The 16,703-nt window shown below is 39.7% G+C and overlaps 1 protein-coding gene across 3 annotated transcripts in view; it reads left to right on the top strand.

Annotated features, from left to right (window-relative positions):
- The window catches only part of SUGCT (succinyl-CoA:glutarate-CoA transferase), a 570,063-nt gene that overhangs the window by 191,989 nt on the left and 361,371 nt on the right, over positions 1 to 16,703 (top strand). For all 3 annotated transcript variants that reach the window (XM_072153333.1, XM_072153331.1, XM_072153330.1), the window contains one exon: positions 2,056 to 2,127. In XM_072153333.1, the coding sequence (XP_072009434.1) occupies positions 2,056 to 2,127 (72 nt within the window). The remainder of the gene's footprint in view (positions 1 to 2,055; positions 2,128 to 16,703) is intronic.

Here is a 16,703-nt window from a genome sequence, read left to right on the forward strand (position 1 = left end):
CCAGTAGTAGTATAAAGAAAGCGGGCAGCACTCCGTTGTAGATAAAAGTAAAAAAGTGTCTTTATTCCATAGTGAGCAACTGTGACAGCGACGTTTCGGCTCTGCAAGAGCCTTTCTCAAGCCATTCAAACAGTGAAATGGTGGCCATATTTAAATACAACAGGTGATCACATGACAAATTGGGATACTCCCACCATTTTTGTATAACTGTGATATAATGCATATTACATAGTCAAATTACATATCGTGAACATTAAACATAGTGCACAATGTAAAATACATGTATATGTATGTGATAGACATTAAAATTGTGTTATATATAACAAACAGCTTTATTAGTGACACAGATTAGTCCAGCCATTGGTCTTGTCTGTGTAAAGGTGCTCAAGTGCTTCTGTGTTGACAGCAATGCTTCCCAGTTGTTTCCACGTGTCGACCTTCCCTGATCAGCAACAATGTACTCCGATACATGTAAAAAAAATTTCTTTGAAAAAAAATTTTTTTTTGAAAAAAGGAAAAAAGGAAGAAAAATGCTACATGGAACGCAAGCTGAGCGCCAAAATGTGCGCATAAAAAATATGTCGCACGGTGGGACACACACTATGCGCCTGGTTCTGCGCATGTGTATTATGCCCCAGCAAGAGCGTCTGGTGCTATGGAAACCAAAAATGAAAATTTATCAGATAAAACATAGATGATTCTGGAATGCAATATTCATGCAATTTACATAAAGGAAAAGTCCACGATGTGTCAGCCATAAATCAGGACCAATTGGCTGTGATAACAACCATGTTGGATGCACGTTGATATTGATTCACCAACGATTGTATAACTCGCAAATATAAGGGACGACCTTGCTGAATATATATAGCAAGGTCGTCCCTTATATTTGCGAGTTATACAATCGTTGGTGAATCAATATCAACGTGCATCCAACATGGTTGTTATCACAGCCAATTGGTCCTGATTTATGGCTGACACATCGTGGACTTTTCCTTTATGTAAATTGCATGAATATTGCATTCCAGAATCATCTATGTTTTATCTGATAAATTTTCATTTTTAGTTTCCATAGCACCAGACGCTCTTGCTGGGGCATAATACACATGCGCAGAACCAGGCGCATAGTGTGTGTCCCACCGTGCGACATATTTTTTATGCGCACATTTTGGCGCTCAGCTTGCGTTCCATGTAGCATTTTTCTTCCTTTTTTCCTTTTTTCAAAAAAAATTTTTTTTCAAAGAAATTTTTTTTACATGTATCGGAGTACATTGTTGCTGATCAGGGAAGGTCGACACGTGGAAACAACTGGGAAGCATTGCTGTCAACACAGAAGCACTTGAGCACCTTTACACAGACAAGACCAATGGCTGGACTAATCTGTGTCACTAATAAAGCTGTTTGTTATATATAACACAATTTTAATGTCTATCACATACATATACATGTATTTTACATTGTGCACTATGTTTAATGTTCACGATATGTAATTTGACTATGTAATATGCATTATATCACAGTTATACAAAAATGGTGGGAGTATCCCAATTTGTCATGTGATCACCTGTTGTATTTAAATATGGCCACCATTTCACTGTTTGAATGGCTTGAGAAAGGCTCTTGCAGAGCCGAAACGTCGCTGTCACAGTTGCTCACTATGGAATAAAGACACTTTTTTACTTTTATCTACAACGGAGTGCTGCCCGCTTTCTTTATATATATATATAAATATATATCTCAAACTTACTAAATTACTTAATGTACTAGAGAGTACTTTGCATTTTGTGTCTTCCCAAAAAAACATACTAAGATACTTTTATAGTAACCCATACAAAAACAATTGGAATTTATCCACTTGCGGAGTTCATCTTAAGGCACAGCCTTATGTGAACTTTGATCATCATTGCTAAGCAGTGTTTGTAGTAAGCCCAACATCTTTAACCAGAAGGATATTTTTTCAGGGTAATAATGAAAATATAAATTGCAAAGTAAACATTTTTGTAACATTTTGTTATTCTTTGAACATATTTTTATGCTGATGGTTTTTTTTTTCAGTCATTTAAAGCAAAGGATGGTTACCTTGTAATTGGAGCAGGCAACGATCAACAGTTTTCTACTGTTTGTAGGGTAAGTATTGTAGTGATTTAATATATATACAGCATGCATACTTCTTTCATTGTCTTTTTAAAATTAAACATACTAAGTTCTTAAAACACAAATAGTAGCGATAAGTGTTTGTTGATCATTTTTTATTATTCTTGAAATGACTCAAAACTATGCTCTACATAATTAACTTTGCATAACAGTATTATGCTGTGTGTAATGTCTGGGAACAGACAAAGACTGGGCACTGAGACTAAACCCCCTTCCCAACTATCCCTGCCTAATTTGCCAGCTTACCTTAAGTGGTAAGTGACAACTGGTCAACATTTCCTTTTTGCGCCAAAGTACAAACATGGAAACAAAGGCAAAACATTACAACGAAGAGGGATAGTAACCAAATATGAGTAAGAACAAATGTTGTACTAAAAGAACAATGTAGTAAGAATTTCCTAGGCAACTGGATAGCCCAAGGCAAAGGGTCAAAGATACCAGAAGAAAGAATAAACACAGGTGGTCTACTAAGTACAGTACAATGGCAGGCAAAGAGCATTGGTCCAGAGAACATTTTATGAGATAAAATAGCCCCATAAGGTTGGATCAGATCTCTGACATCAGAGAGGGTAGCAAGGAGAATGGGGAGAAACTGAGGATGATGAGGACACAGATTTTAATGTACCACCCTTTTCTGTGGGGCCACTGAACCCTCATTAGTCCCACCAGGTCTGGAAGGATCCTGGCAATAGAGATGCTAAGCGTGGAGGTTTTTGTGAGACGTATTGGAAAAAATACACGTCACTCGATGTTTCGGAGTATATGGGTGCACAAGTAGGTTACTACACCATATATATATAGAGAAAAGATAACTTGGCACTCCTCATAGATCAAAAATTGAGGAGAATTTATTTAATCCAGAATAAACAGTATAGCAATCCAACAAAAATTATTATTATGCAACGTTTCAGTCTTACAAATTCAGACCTTCATCAGGCACGGATGAAAAGCGGGTGCTCCCGCTGGAGAGATGAGGCGCTCGTATTTAAAGAACACCTGGATGATTCTATGATTGGGAAAAGGTGTTGAGGTCAGATGAGCCAAAAATTTTGCTTTTTGGCATATACTCAACTTGCCATGTTTTGGAGGAAGACAAATCCTGACTATTACCCAAAGAACACTGTCCCCACTATGAAAGAGGAAACATTGTGGCACATTTACTAAAAACAATCTATACAGTTAGCCTGTGAATTGTGCAGGGTGCGCCCAATTCATGGGGTCAATTTTGGGGTCCATTCTTTATTTATCTGCCGCTCCCTGCACTGCTCAGACAGAGTGCACCAACTTTTTTGGGTGCTCCTTTTTTGGAAAAAACTGCCACCATAAAACCATGGAGGGGAAGGACAAGGCATGTCCCCAGCATTTGCAAAAATGAAGAAAATATTTAAAGAAAAAAGCCATTAACATTACCAATAGACATTTGTAACATCTGTGCCAACGTTATCCTCTGCCCTACCAGACCCAGATTATCGCCAAACACACAATAAATTTGGCACACACTCCGACTGTGCACCAAAATTCTCCTTTATGTACAGAATTTTGTGTTGCGTTGGTTATAGTGCAGCGACGACACAAATGAGTAGTGTGCGACACATGTGGCGCAAAACACTTCTTAAAGGAAATCAACCACTTAAAATGGGCTACAAATACTCACCTTTGCTCCTCTGTATCTTGATCCTAGTGCTGTCCGTCGCTAGTCTTGACAACCCAGGATCACCTAGAAAAGAAAGTTATAATAAGCACCACGGACAGCAGGGACAAGATGTCTGGTGCCCCGGGCTGCTAGTTACACATGCCGCCGCACCTCTTTCTCCCAGCAGAGAGGGAGGTGGCGAGGGTGTGCATCATTAGCAGCCTAGAGCATCAGACATCTTGCCCCCGTACTGCTTATTATAACTTTCTTTTCTAGGTGATACCGACGTGTCAAGACTAGTGATGGACAGCGCCAGGATCAAGATGAAGAGGAGCAAAGGTGAGTATTTGTAGCCTTTTTTTTTTTTTTAAGTGGTTGATTTCCTTTAAATACATATACAGGCAGTTTGCACAGAAAAGAATGTGCAGAGTTTGACAAAAAATTTGTGCAAGGTCCTTAGTAAAAGTACCCTATTATGTTTTAGAGTTGTTTCTCTACTAAGGGCACAGTACTACTTCACCACACCAATGGGAGAATGGATGGTGTCCTGTACCATAAAATCCTAAGTGACCAACTCCTTTCCTCTGCCTGGACATTAAAAATAGGTCTCCAATTTTTATATTCTAACTCTCAATGTTAAAATTAACCTACCCTTAGCAATGGGACATAGCAATGAAAACGTCAGTTCATCTTGCAAAAAATGACATGTCACACAGCTCTGTATGAAAAAGTTATCGGCACCAGGAGATGGCAAAATGAAGATTTACTTTGTCTAAATGTATTAAAACACTATAAAACCCATATAAATTTAGTATCCCCATGATCATACAGACCAAAAGAATAAAGAAGACTTGTCATTTGGAGTGCACTGTGAAAGCTAAGGTAAAAACCAAGAGCACAAAATGCGTTTTTCCACCGATTTCACTACATTTGAATTTTTTCCCCACTTACCTGTTCATGGCATGGAATATTAAATACTATCACTATTAAGTGCAGTTTGTCATGCAGAAAATAGCTGCTCACACAGCTCTTTTCATAAGAAAATAAAAAAATTACACATTTTTGAAGGTGGGTAGTGAAAAATGGAGAAGGAAAAAAACAAAAAAGGGCCCGGTCATTAAGGGGTTAAATAAGTATGTAGAAAATGAATTTAAGACTTTCATCTTTGAAGAATTTATCTTTAGAGGGGCCAGTGGCATACATACTAAACACACATAGAGCTTTGCCTGTGAAGTTATTTACATTGCCTCAGAGATATGTGCCCAGGATAAATGTACTAAGTGGTTGCAGACATGTTGAATGTAGTGTACGGTATGGAATGTTTGATTCTATGAAAGGAAAGTTGTGTATCTGCTTTTAGAAGAAAAGGGGCACCATTTTATTAAACAAGTTGTGAAAAATCATTACGGTATTTTAAATTTTAGATATTCATAAGATTTCATATCATGTATTCATGTAACAGTTCTTGTTTGCAGGGATTGCCGATATCTCCTGCTCCATAAAAAAACATATCACTCCTGTCTTTTGTTGTTATACATTTTTTATTATTTATTTTTTCATTTACAAACATACATACAACATACACTTAAATGAATATATTTCAAAGCGCAAAATATAGAAGAGATGGCACTCACCGATGAAGTCGATCGTGTCTTTATTGAAATGGTGTCAAACATTTGTATGTTCTCCTCGTGTTTGTGCAGGTTACCTCCCAGACTCCAAAACATACTGTTAGGTTGATTAGATTGTAAGCCCCATTGGGGACAGTGACTGAATCGGCAAACTCTATGCAGTGCTGCGCAATCTGTGTGCGCTATATAATTAAAGGAATTCTAATTATACAGGGGATATAAAAGATACAGGGGAGGTGTACACCACAACTAGACGACAGGCTGTTTCACGCCAGAAGCGCTTTCTCAAGCGTCAGTCTGAGACTTGATCGACTTTATCGGTCAGTGCCGTCTCCTCTATATTTTAGACTTGCATGTTCTATTATTCTGCATGCACCTCGCCAGTTGATCCCATATATTTGCCGTCATGCATGCCGTTGTTTCCCAGATGAACTCCTGTTGTGTGGTATTGCGGAAGGTGGTGCTGGTAGTCTGTTGTTCTTACTCCCAGGACTGTGTTTCAAATTACAATTCATATGACTTTCTTCATTTACTTATAGTTAATATATACAGTCCTACTGTCCTTTGTGAGTCCAGAGCAATTTAGATTTATGGTTTTGTTAAATTTTGCTTAGTAAATGATAGTTTAACAGTAATAGACCCCCAGTGTCCACAATTGGTAGAGTAAAGGTTTGGTCAGGTGGTTGACAGCAGATTTTTCTGAAGCAAAAATATTTTTGTCCAAACTTGTTCCCTACTTTAATAAATTCCCTATGTGCACTATCCTGATTCCTGGTTAAAAGTTTTCTTGCAAGCTTTCTTGTCCGTGCTTGCTGTGCTGTCGGTTGCAATAATTGTGTTTTTTTAATATTTGGATTTATATATACGTAGAAGATAGGTTTGTTCTTAAGTTGAATTTGTATGTAAGTTGGAACTGTATACTTTATAATTGTAACCCCAGACAGAATTTTTTGGGTCTCTATGACAATTGGATTTTAAAAATGTTGGGTTGTCATAAGAATCAGGATTAACAATGAATCTTCATTGCAGACACATTTAATAACTGTTACAGCTGTTTATTGTAGCCCGGGGCTAAAGTACAGTAAATTAACAATTACTAGAGGTCCGTTTGTAAATGGGGGTCGTCTGTAATTTGGGTCTTCTTAAGTAGGGGGCCACCTGGTACTTTATATGCACATTAGAGTAGTGACACAGATTTTCAACTTCACCTTTGTGTTATTTTTTGTCCTACTTGTTACGTCTCCAATCTTTGGCACAAGGAGGGCCATTTTTGTTGTTGTCTTGTATTGCCTAGGATACGCAGAGAAAAACTGGTGGGCTGTTGGGGGCATGTCTGCTGTCCCATAGAGCAATGTCCCCATTACAGTTTAACCAGCCATAAAAAACTTTTTTCTTGAATGCAATTGGTAATCAGTTGCAGAGTCTTGTTCACATGATGCAGAACCTTGCAAAGTCGGTTTAAGCGCAGGAACGGCGCCCCATTCCTTCTTCAGGCCAAACTGTATCAGAGCCCACGGTCAAATTTGCCTGATTTGTTGAACGGTGATAAAGAATTTCTTATCTCCTTCGGGGAGAGTTGTAAATTATATTTCCGCCACAGGTTTCAGTCCTCAAGTAACAATACCCAGAAAGTAGGCATAGTTAGTTATATGGGCATTTATCTCAGATGTTCCTGAGTTGTCCTTTGTGGATTCATTTTATTTAGGGCTATTATATGAGGATCCTGACAAAACTGGGTATGCTGAACATCCGTTAACAGCTTTACACCAAGAGAAACACCAGCTGCAAGAATACTGCAGTGATTTCAGAAAATCTTGTATTCCTTCATTTTGGAAAGACCATGCACTTAAGTACCAGTTCAGACTAGGATTGTCAAAAGCACCATGGAGGAGTCCATATCATTGGCAGGCAGGTTAGATATATTTACCTCTTCATTCTTCTCTGTCTTCTTCCACTACTCCTCCTGTCCATCTAAAAAGACACCATTAAATGCTGAAGAATCCATGCAAGATCAAGCAATGTCACCCAGTGATCATAAGGAATATTGTAATAAAAGGAACCTGTCAGCAGAAATTGACCTAATAAACCACTACCAGTTTGTTTTTAAGCAGCTGATCACCTTCCAGATCATGTTTCTGGCATGACCCAGCGTGGTGGTATCATCCAAAAAAATCTACTTTGAAGTTAGGTGTAAATTGGTTGTAAAAAGCCAAGTAGGTGGAGATTAACACTGAAGTCAAGCTCTCCCTTCCTCAGAAAGCCTCCTTCACTGTAAATGATGGCGCTGCACCCAGAGGCATCACTAACCATATCTCCTGAAGTCTGATGCATGATATCACAGAGGAGTAGGCGTTCAGAGCTGCCCTTCCCCTGTAAATCTATCTACAGCTTACTTCAAATTTGATTTTTTGGATCATGCCACCACACTGGATCATGAAAGAAACTAATAATAGAAGTTGTTAGGCTGCTTGACAATATTCTGGTAGTGGTTTATTATGTCACTTGCTGATGACAGGTTTACTTTAAGAACTCGCTGTGCTTCTACTGAGGTAAATCCAATCATCTGTGCCAAAGAACTACCAGCGGCTATGTCACGATTGGGAGGGCAACTTGGTCACACAGGTATTTTCCTAACCAGTTTTGAAAATTATATTGCCTGTCACCCTTTCAGTTTATGAGAAATCTGTTTCTGGCAGAGTCTTTGTATATTTAAGGGCTGATTCAAGGGCCAATTTTTTTTTATATGAGTTTTGTTTCGGCTCTGGTGGTAGATCTAGTCATCCAATGAAAAATTCCAGGCACACAAGTTAGAAGTGTAACATTCTGAAACACAGTCTTTATTGCGGTAATTTACAGAAAATGTAACGTTTCGGCTAAGTGTGAGCCTTTGGTAAATGCTGTAAAAAACAATCAAGTAAGAGAAATCAGTATTTTTGAATGACATATAAAGTTGTCAAGAGTCAATCGTATATACATACACACGGTTCACAGTATAGTTCATACTGTACACAGTATGACATACACAGAGGACATTGTTAGCAGGTGAGATATCAAGCTGGGTCTAAGGAACAGAAAAATGGCATAACTACCAATAAAATTTCTGGTTTTGATATCTGTCAAGTTGCATTAAGGAAAGAGACTGAAACAAATCAACATGACCTATGATTGCATAATCCATAGCTTTGAGCGTCTAGCAAAGGTAATGAATGGAGGACCTGGGCTTACCCTGTGCCACTGTGGAAGAAGAGAGAAAACAAAGAGACAGCATGTGAGTAGTCATGCACTTCTGTGCCGGTGAATTGCACAGGAAATAAGGAGTGTAAAAAGAGGAAGTACCGTCCCAGGAGGAAGGTATGACGGGAGACAGTGAATCAGGTGCTGGTAAGGACTCTGCAATCACTGTCCCTTGTTTGGACGGTGACATCAGAGATTAATGGGCGTGACGTCGGCATTCCCACATGCAAAGCGTAATGTACCTAAGAGACATAACTGAGAGATCTGGCCAATCAGTGTATGTAGGGTGTGTGTAAACGGATTTATTCTTATTTACGACCTGTTTATAATTTTATGGTGTAGCAAATGAGGTTGTCACAGGATTTTACGGTACATGGCTCCATTCATTCTCTATCCATTCTCCCATTGATGGTGTGAAGTAGTCCTGGGTCCTTAGCGGCTAACACCCCTAAAACTTAATGTTTTAACCTTCTCCAGGCTGTTAGGCCTCACGACATGCAGGCGGGACAGGAGGGCCTCTGGAGATGATGGGAAAGCTATGGGCCAATACGGGCCTCTGGAGCAGCACCCGCGGCCGGGCTGATAAATTGAGGTGCCGTCTTCTAGGCCTCGTGTATGCCTCGCTAGGCCACGACCATCGTACTTGCCCAAAATGCTCCCTGGGGCTCAGGGTACATGCCAGAAGGTGTCACAGGGCTCGGAGAAAGCCCGATGGGTAGTAGGCTGATGCTGATAAGCGGAAGGATGGTGCTGATGGGAATAGATTTAATTGCTCAGCTCAGAGTGACCTGATGGCACGTCTGGTCTGGTCAACAGCCTGGCCATGCCCCCCAGTAGTTCTATGTTTTGTGCATCAATATTTTTAAACACATTTGTGTATATCGACGAAACATTGCAAGGCTTTTGTTTTAGCTATGTTTTTGGGAGTTTAAATCCTTGTTGATGTTGTGTGTTGAGATATGTATGTATATGTATATATATATATATATATATATATATATATATATATATATATATACAGCACTTTGACTTAATGGGGCTCATTTACTTACCCGATCCTGTGGCGATCCAGCGGCACTTTCTCCGTCGAGGATTCAGGTCTTCCGGCGATTCACTAAGGTAGTGTGCTCGATGTCCACCAGGTGTCGTTGCTGCGCTCAGGTCCACCGGAGTTCACCATCCTATCCTGGGTACACGTAAGCGCGTGTCCAGCGACACATTTTTTTTTTTAAATACCGCAGTTTTTCAGAATCCGTCGGGTTTTCCATCGGCCACCCCCCCCCCCTCTGATTTCCGTCGCATGCATGCTGGGGCCGATGTGCCACAATCCGATTGCGTGCGCTAAAAACCCGGGGCAATTCAGGGAAAAACTGCGCAAATCGGTAATATTCGGGAAACCCCCACTGGGGCACATTTATTTACCTGTCCCTGTGCGATCCCTGAGGTGTGATCCCCAACGACAGCGCACAGCTGCCGCAATTCACTTACAGAGTGCGCCCGATATCCTTCATGTGTCGCTTTCACACTCCGGTCCGCCGGAGTTCACCATCTTCCCGGGGCATGTAAGTGCATTATATGCAACATAATTTTAAAGTTGTCCGAATCCGTCGTATCGTCCGATGGCCCGCCTCCCGATTTGTGTCATGTGAAAGCCGGTGCGATTGCGACACAATCTGATCGTGTGTGACAAAAACCCCTGTTAAATGTGGTGCAAAACGGAAAACACCAGGAAACCCGACAGAAATGCGGTCTGTGGACCCTTCGTAAATGTGCCCCATTATGTTTACATCCCTATTTGTGCATAAACAAATGTATGTCTTACTGCATTTTTTAAAAATAATTTGTAAAAAAAATAATAGTTTGTCCCAAAGTTTCTTGATGGTGGTACAAGCTGTCAACTGTTAATGCAATCACCTGGTCGTCTACTTTCCAAAACATATATAGGTTTTTGAGTGCCTTTACTTTTTAATTTGTTAAATCACTATACTTTGCAGGTTGGAACAGTTTTAAAATTTTTAGCTGAAAAGCAGATTTCTGGTTACCGTATATATACGAGAGTATAAGCTGAGGTACCTAATTTTAACACAAAAAAAACAGTGAAAACCTATTGACTCCAGTATAAGCCTAGGGTGGGAAATGAATTGATCACAGCCTCCACCCAGTATATAGCCAGCCTGCACATGCCCCCCCCAGTATATTGCCCGCCCCTGTCCCCTAGTATATAGCCAGCCCCAACCCCTAGTATATGGCCAGTAGCCCCCTGCCTCTAATATATAGCCATCAGCCCATGTCCCCCAGTATATAGCCAGGACCCTAGCATATATCCAACAGCCCCTGAATATATATAGCCAGTGCCTGCCCCCTTGTATTTAGCCAGCAGCCCCCATGTATATAGCCAGTGCCTGCCTTCTTGTATATAACCAGTGCCTGTCCCCTTGTATATAGCCTGCAACCCCCTGCACTCATTTTGATAGCCTATTGGAAAAAACCCTCTCTGTACTCACCTTTCCAATGCCCATGCAGGTCTTCTGTGTGCCAATGGCAGCGCACACACTATGCTGTCGGCAAGCGCTGATGTCATGGTGTGTGCGACGCAGAGCATACGACCTAGAGAGCTGGACCTTCAGAAGAAGACCTGCAGGGGGTGTCTGAAAGGTGAGTAGAGGGTTTTTTTTTCATAGACTCGAGTATGAGCCGAGTTAGGGTTTTTCAGCACATTTTTTTGGTGCTGAAAAACTCAGCTTATACTCAAGTATATATGGTACTTTAGTTTTAGTTATTTTATGATGATTTATTCATATGACTATTCAGTATCTATGAACTCTTCACGTGTTCATCTATTACATTTAGGAGATGTGAAACAAATAATTTTCTATTTGGGGCTTTTTTTGGGAATTAAATGAAAGTTTTATGCACTGTTTTAATAAACTTTCCTTTTTACAAAATTGCATGAAGGTGCCTATGTCTATTTCCTCCTTAATGCAATTTTGTAAATGGTGCAAGTGCAGAAAATATATTGTTTCTTGCGATCAATCTTAATTTTGCTGTAATTTTAGTTTTATTTGTACATGTCAAAATTGTATAAATTGCCCTGGCCAATTTTTTTAGAGTTTTCTGCTCAATGCAACATATACCTAGCAAGTGGAGGCAAAAAGGATGCTTCTGTCAGTATAATTCTATGGACACATTCAACATATACATATACGGTGCACTTGTACAAAAAAACGAGATCCAAATGTAGCCATTCCTTTACGGTAACTATACCTTTTATTGCACAATTTTCAACTTTTCGATTTGAGTAAACTCTTCCATGAATATACAGTTACCCTGTTGACAAGCTTCTATTTAATCCTAAAAATAAAAAAAAATGTTTAAATCTTCAACTTTTTGGTACTTTCTACCAGCCCTCATATTTTGTGTATGTATATATAATATATTTACACAATAATTTATAACAAAACATTGGTTTTGACCTATATTGATAAATAAACATAGTTGTCTCATGTTAGACTCAAGTTGATTGACATGTTAAGTAGCCAGTGTTGCAGTGTTAGCTGTTACTGTCATTTAGTAAAGACATTGGGGCACATTTACTTACCCGGTCCAGTCGCGATCCAGCGGCGCGTTCTCTGCTCTGCATTCGGGTCCGGCCGGGATTTATGAATGTAGTTCTTCCGCCGTCCACCAGGTGGCGCTGCTGCGCTGAAAGTCATCTCATCGCGCCGGAATTCACCACCTCGGACCAAGTGAAGGTAAGCGCTCCCCAAGCGACACTTTTTCGGTTTTTAAATGCGGCGGTTTTTCCGAATACGTCGGGTTTTCGTTCGGCCACGCCCCCCGATTTCCGTCGCGCGCATGCCGGCGCCGATGCGCCACAATCCGATCGCGTGCGCCACAATCCCGGGGCAATTCAGGTACAATCGGCGCAAATCGGAAATATTCGCGTAACACGTCGGGAAAACGCGAATCGGGCCTTTAGTAAATGACCCCCATTCTCTGTAATATATGCAAATTTTATTTAGTTTTACAATGTTACATTACACAGATGGCAGAGTGAATGCAGGGGTAGTATTTGGAGAAAACAGCATTGCCAGTCATAGATTTTATTTAAAATCATTTTTATTTTATTACAATCTAAAATATCCACCTAATACCCTAAATCCACCCTTCCATACCCATCAGGGAGAGGAAGAAAAATTGGGAACACGGAAGGCAAAATTATTCTTCCTAGTAAGAACCGTGTAAGGACCGGTTTTGATATCCAATATGTCAACAATAATAACTGTATAATTACTTTTTCCTTTTTTTCTCCATTTATCGCAATACACATATCCATGAATTTGCAATTAAAAACAATTATAAGAATAATTAGTAGTGTTTATAATCTCAATATCTGTACAACCTTGGACACCTCCAAAACATTTTTCCCACTTTTCCTGTTCACACTTGCCATCAAATTTATATCCAATTCTTGGGTTCTATGTAATCTTTGAATGATGTAATATTATGTCATTCTATGTGTTATGTTATAAGAGAACCATAACTGGTTCTTCATGATGTAATGTAAAACGGCTTAATCTCGCCTAAAACAGTTAGCCATTTTTTTTTTTACACCCATGAATTAATTTCATTTCCCTCAAATCATTTTCCTCTTCTTCCTGATTCACAAATACCTTATCATAAGAATTATTATATTTTTACATATTGACCATAATTTGATATAACCCTCAACCCAAATTCATTACTCTGTACCCCAATGTTTTGAGTGATATTGATATACGAACATAGTTATCTTCTGACACAAGTTGAGTGACATGTTAAGTAGGCCAAGATGAAATGTTAAATGTTACTGTCATTTAGTTAAAACATTCACTATTATATATGTAAATGTTTCCTAGTGACATTACACAGATGGCAAACTGAATGCAAGAGTATATTTTGGATTGTATAGTGTTGCCAGTAGAAATGGATCCCGGTATATATTATCACCACAGGATGTCACCATTGCTTCAAAAGTGGCTTTGCTACGGCCAGGGTTTTTAGTCCATCAATAAGTAAAAGAGTAGTAAACACCTCATTTATTAATAATCAAGTCATACATCCTAAAAAGTACAATATCTAACTGGCAATATGTGTGTATATTTAAACTTAATTCTTCAGTGGGTTTATGTCATGATGTGGATGGAGATGACATAAAACAAACGTAGAAAAAAATGAAATAAGTTTTGTCCTCTAGACCAGACACTAGAATATACATTTGCTAACATGTATCCCAAGTTTCTATAATTTATTGTGCATTCATTTATGGTCCACCTGTTGGAACATTAGAGGACTTTTAAGTTTAAGTTTGACCTAGTGACCTAGAAAAGGAAAACACATTTAATGTACTACGCACATTTATCTTTTTAGAAATTAAAATAATAACATGACATATTGGGTAGACTTGTGTTTTCTATAATTCAATGTAAGCCTCTAAGACTAATATTGTTACTAATTTTCATGAAAAGATCAGTGCAAACATACAGAATTTCCAACTCCTATTAAATGGAGCGGATTACTTCTAGTTGTTCAAAACCAACATTGGCTAGCAGTGTAGTTTTACAGACATATTTTCCATGGTTTTATATTATTTAACAAATAGCAGATTAAAATATAGCAGTTAAAGTGGACACTCAAGGTCCTAAGAATCTTTGGTCCCCATGGCCACCCAAAGCACCCAACAATTTTGCTTTGAACCTATTCAGATAAAGCTGTTTCATATTGCGTTCCATTCTGTGTGTGTTTTATGTATTGTACAAGAGTACAAGAGTTGCACTGTGTAATTTTATTGATAAAACGTGTGAAGTATATCACATCACTAAAAAAAAATAGAAACAATGGAGACTGGAAACCAATTTGTAATAAAAGCAGAAGTACTATTACACTCAAATAAAAAGGCCATATTTATATGATGGTAAATTACTAACTGTACTTTTGGCTTTTGCCATGTCCTGTTCCAAAGCTTCATTGTTAGCTATAGATAGATAAGAACTTTATATATCCTTGAGGGAAATCACTGTACCACAGCTTAACAAAAAACACATTTGTAACATATTAAAATGGAAAAATGACATTCCTATAAAAACAGAAACATACACAACAGATAAAATACAAAATAACCAACCTTCACAATTTCCACACCTCCCAAGACCTTATTATATAATCTTATTTTGTTCATCAACAAAGATATTTTATGCCACTGGCCATTTTTGGGGTTAGGTATGTGTTACTGATGGTGCTCTGCAAACCTGCTATAGTAGCAAAACTTGAAAAGAAAAGATGATGTATCAAATGACCAAGATCAAAACACTTTTATTCAATAATAAAGGTACAGTATACAGCAACAACACAAAACATAAAAACCCTTAAAAAAGTGCCCAATCAGCACCTAGAGAGTGGACAGGATGAGTACAAAGCCATGTCCCTTATTTGCTCTCCCTGTTCCCTGCCATGAGAAATTCCAGGCAGTAAAGTATTGAATCCTATCCATTCAGTAAAGCACACATCAAAGCAATAAGGCAACAAATAAGTCATAAAAAATCAGCACACTGGTCCTCAGTGGGTGCAAAGTGCTCTGGTAGGTAATCTCAGTAACCCACACAGGGTACCCTGCATCTTTCCTATCTATCTGCAACTAAGTATTTCAAACTTGCACCTTGGAAGAATGTGCCCTGCATCTTTCCTATCCATCTGCAACTAAGTATTTCAAACTTGCACCTTGGAAGAATGTGCCCTGCATCTTTCCTATCCATCTGCAACTAAGTATTTCAAACTTGCACCTTTGTAGAATTGTTTACATCAGGTCTCATTGGGTAGAAAAACGAAGGGGTTGTGGAACGGCAATGGTGGAATAAATATTCACTTTTTTCACTACTCCTGGAGTGCTGCTTCATCCTCCTTCTTTGATTAGGTCTCATTGGGTGGTTACTGAGATTACCTACCAGAGCACTTTGCACTTACTGAGGACCAGTGTGCTAATTTTTCATGACTTATTTGTTGCCTTATTGATTTGATGTGTGCTTTACTGCATGGATAGGATTCAGTACTTTACTGTCTGGATGTCACGCGTGGTCCCGCTCCCTTGGGCTCGCAGGCGCGGTGCCGGCGCAGCTCACCTCTCCCCTTCCAGAATCCCTGCCGAGTTCCGTCTGCGCGCGTCCCCACCTCCTAGGACGTGCTCGCGGTACCTTCAGGAAATTTAAAAACCCCTTTAAAAACCCTGCACCTTCCTTACACTCTTGCCGGATGTTTGTGCCTAACAGCCTGAGAGAAAGCTCTTCTGCAATTTATCTGAGTTCCAGTGTCTCCTGCTATTTACCTGCGTTCCTGTGTCTCCTGCGTTCCTGAGTCTCCAGCCTTCCTGTGTCTCCAGAGTTCCTGAGTCCCTCCGTGTTCCTGTGTTACCTGACCTCCTCCGTGTTCCTGTGTTACCTGAGCTCCTCCATGTTCCTGTGTACCAGTGTTCCTCCGTGCAGCTGTCCTGTGTGCCATCTGCTTGGATCTCCTGTTGCTGACCTCAGATCGGACTCTGACATTGCATCTCTGCCGCCTGCCCTGACCCTGTGCCTGGACTTTGACCTCCGCCACTGCAGACAAGTCACACCTGAGGAACGACCTGGTGGTACCACGCCGCAGCTTGTCTAACCCGCTTTGCGGCGGGCTCTGGTGAAAACCGGGTACCACTTAGACTCTTGTCCCAGGTAGTGGCTTGTGTCATCGTCTGCAGTGGTCCAGAGGATCCACACCTAGAAACCTGACACTGGAATTTCTCATGGCAGGGAACAGGGAGAGCAATTGAGGGACATGGCTTTTACTCATCCTGTCAACTCTCTAGGTGCTGATTTGGCACTTTTTTAAGGGTTTTTATATTTTGTGTTGTTGCTGTATACCTTTATTATTGAATAAAAGTGTTTTGATATTGGTTATTTGATGCATTATCTTTTCTTTTCAAGTTTTGCTACTATTGTCTGATGCATGACCGTGATTATTTCTAGCAGTGCCGGCCTCACATG

The sequence above is a fragment of the Engystomops pustulosus genome, chromosome 5, assembly GCF_040894005.1.
Source record: "Engystomops pustulosus chromosome 5, aEngPut4.maternal, whole genome shotgun sequence".
NCBI classification, from domain to species: Eukaryota; Metazoa; Chordata; class Amphibia; order Anura; family Leptodactylidae; genus Engystomops; species Engystomops pustulosus.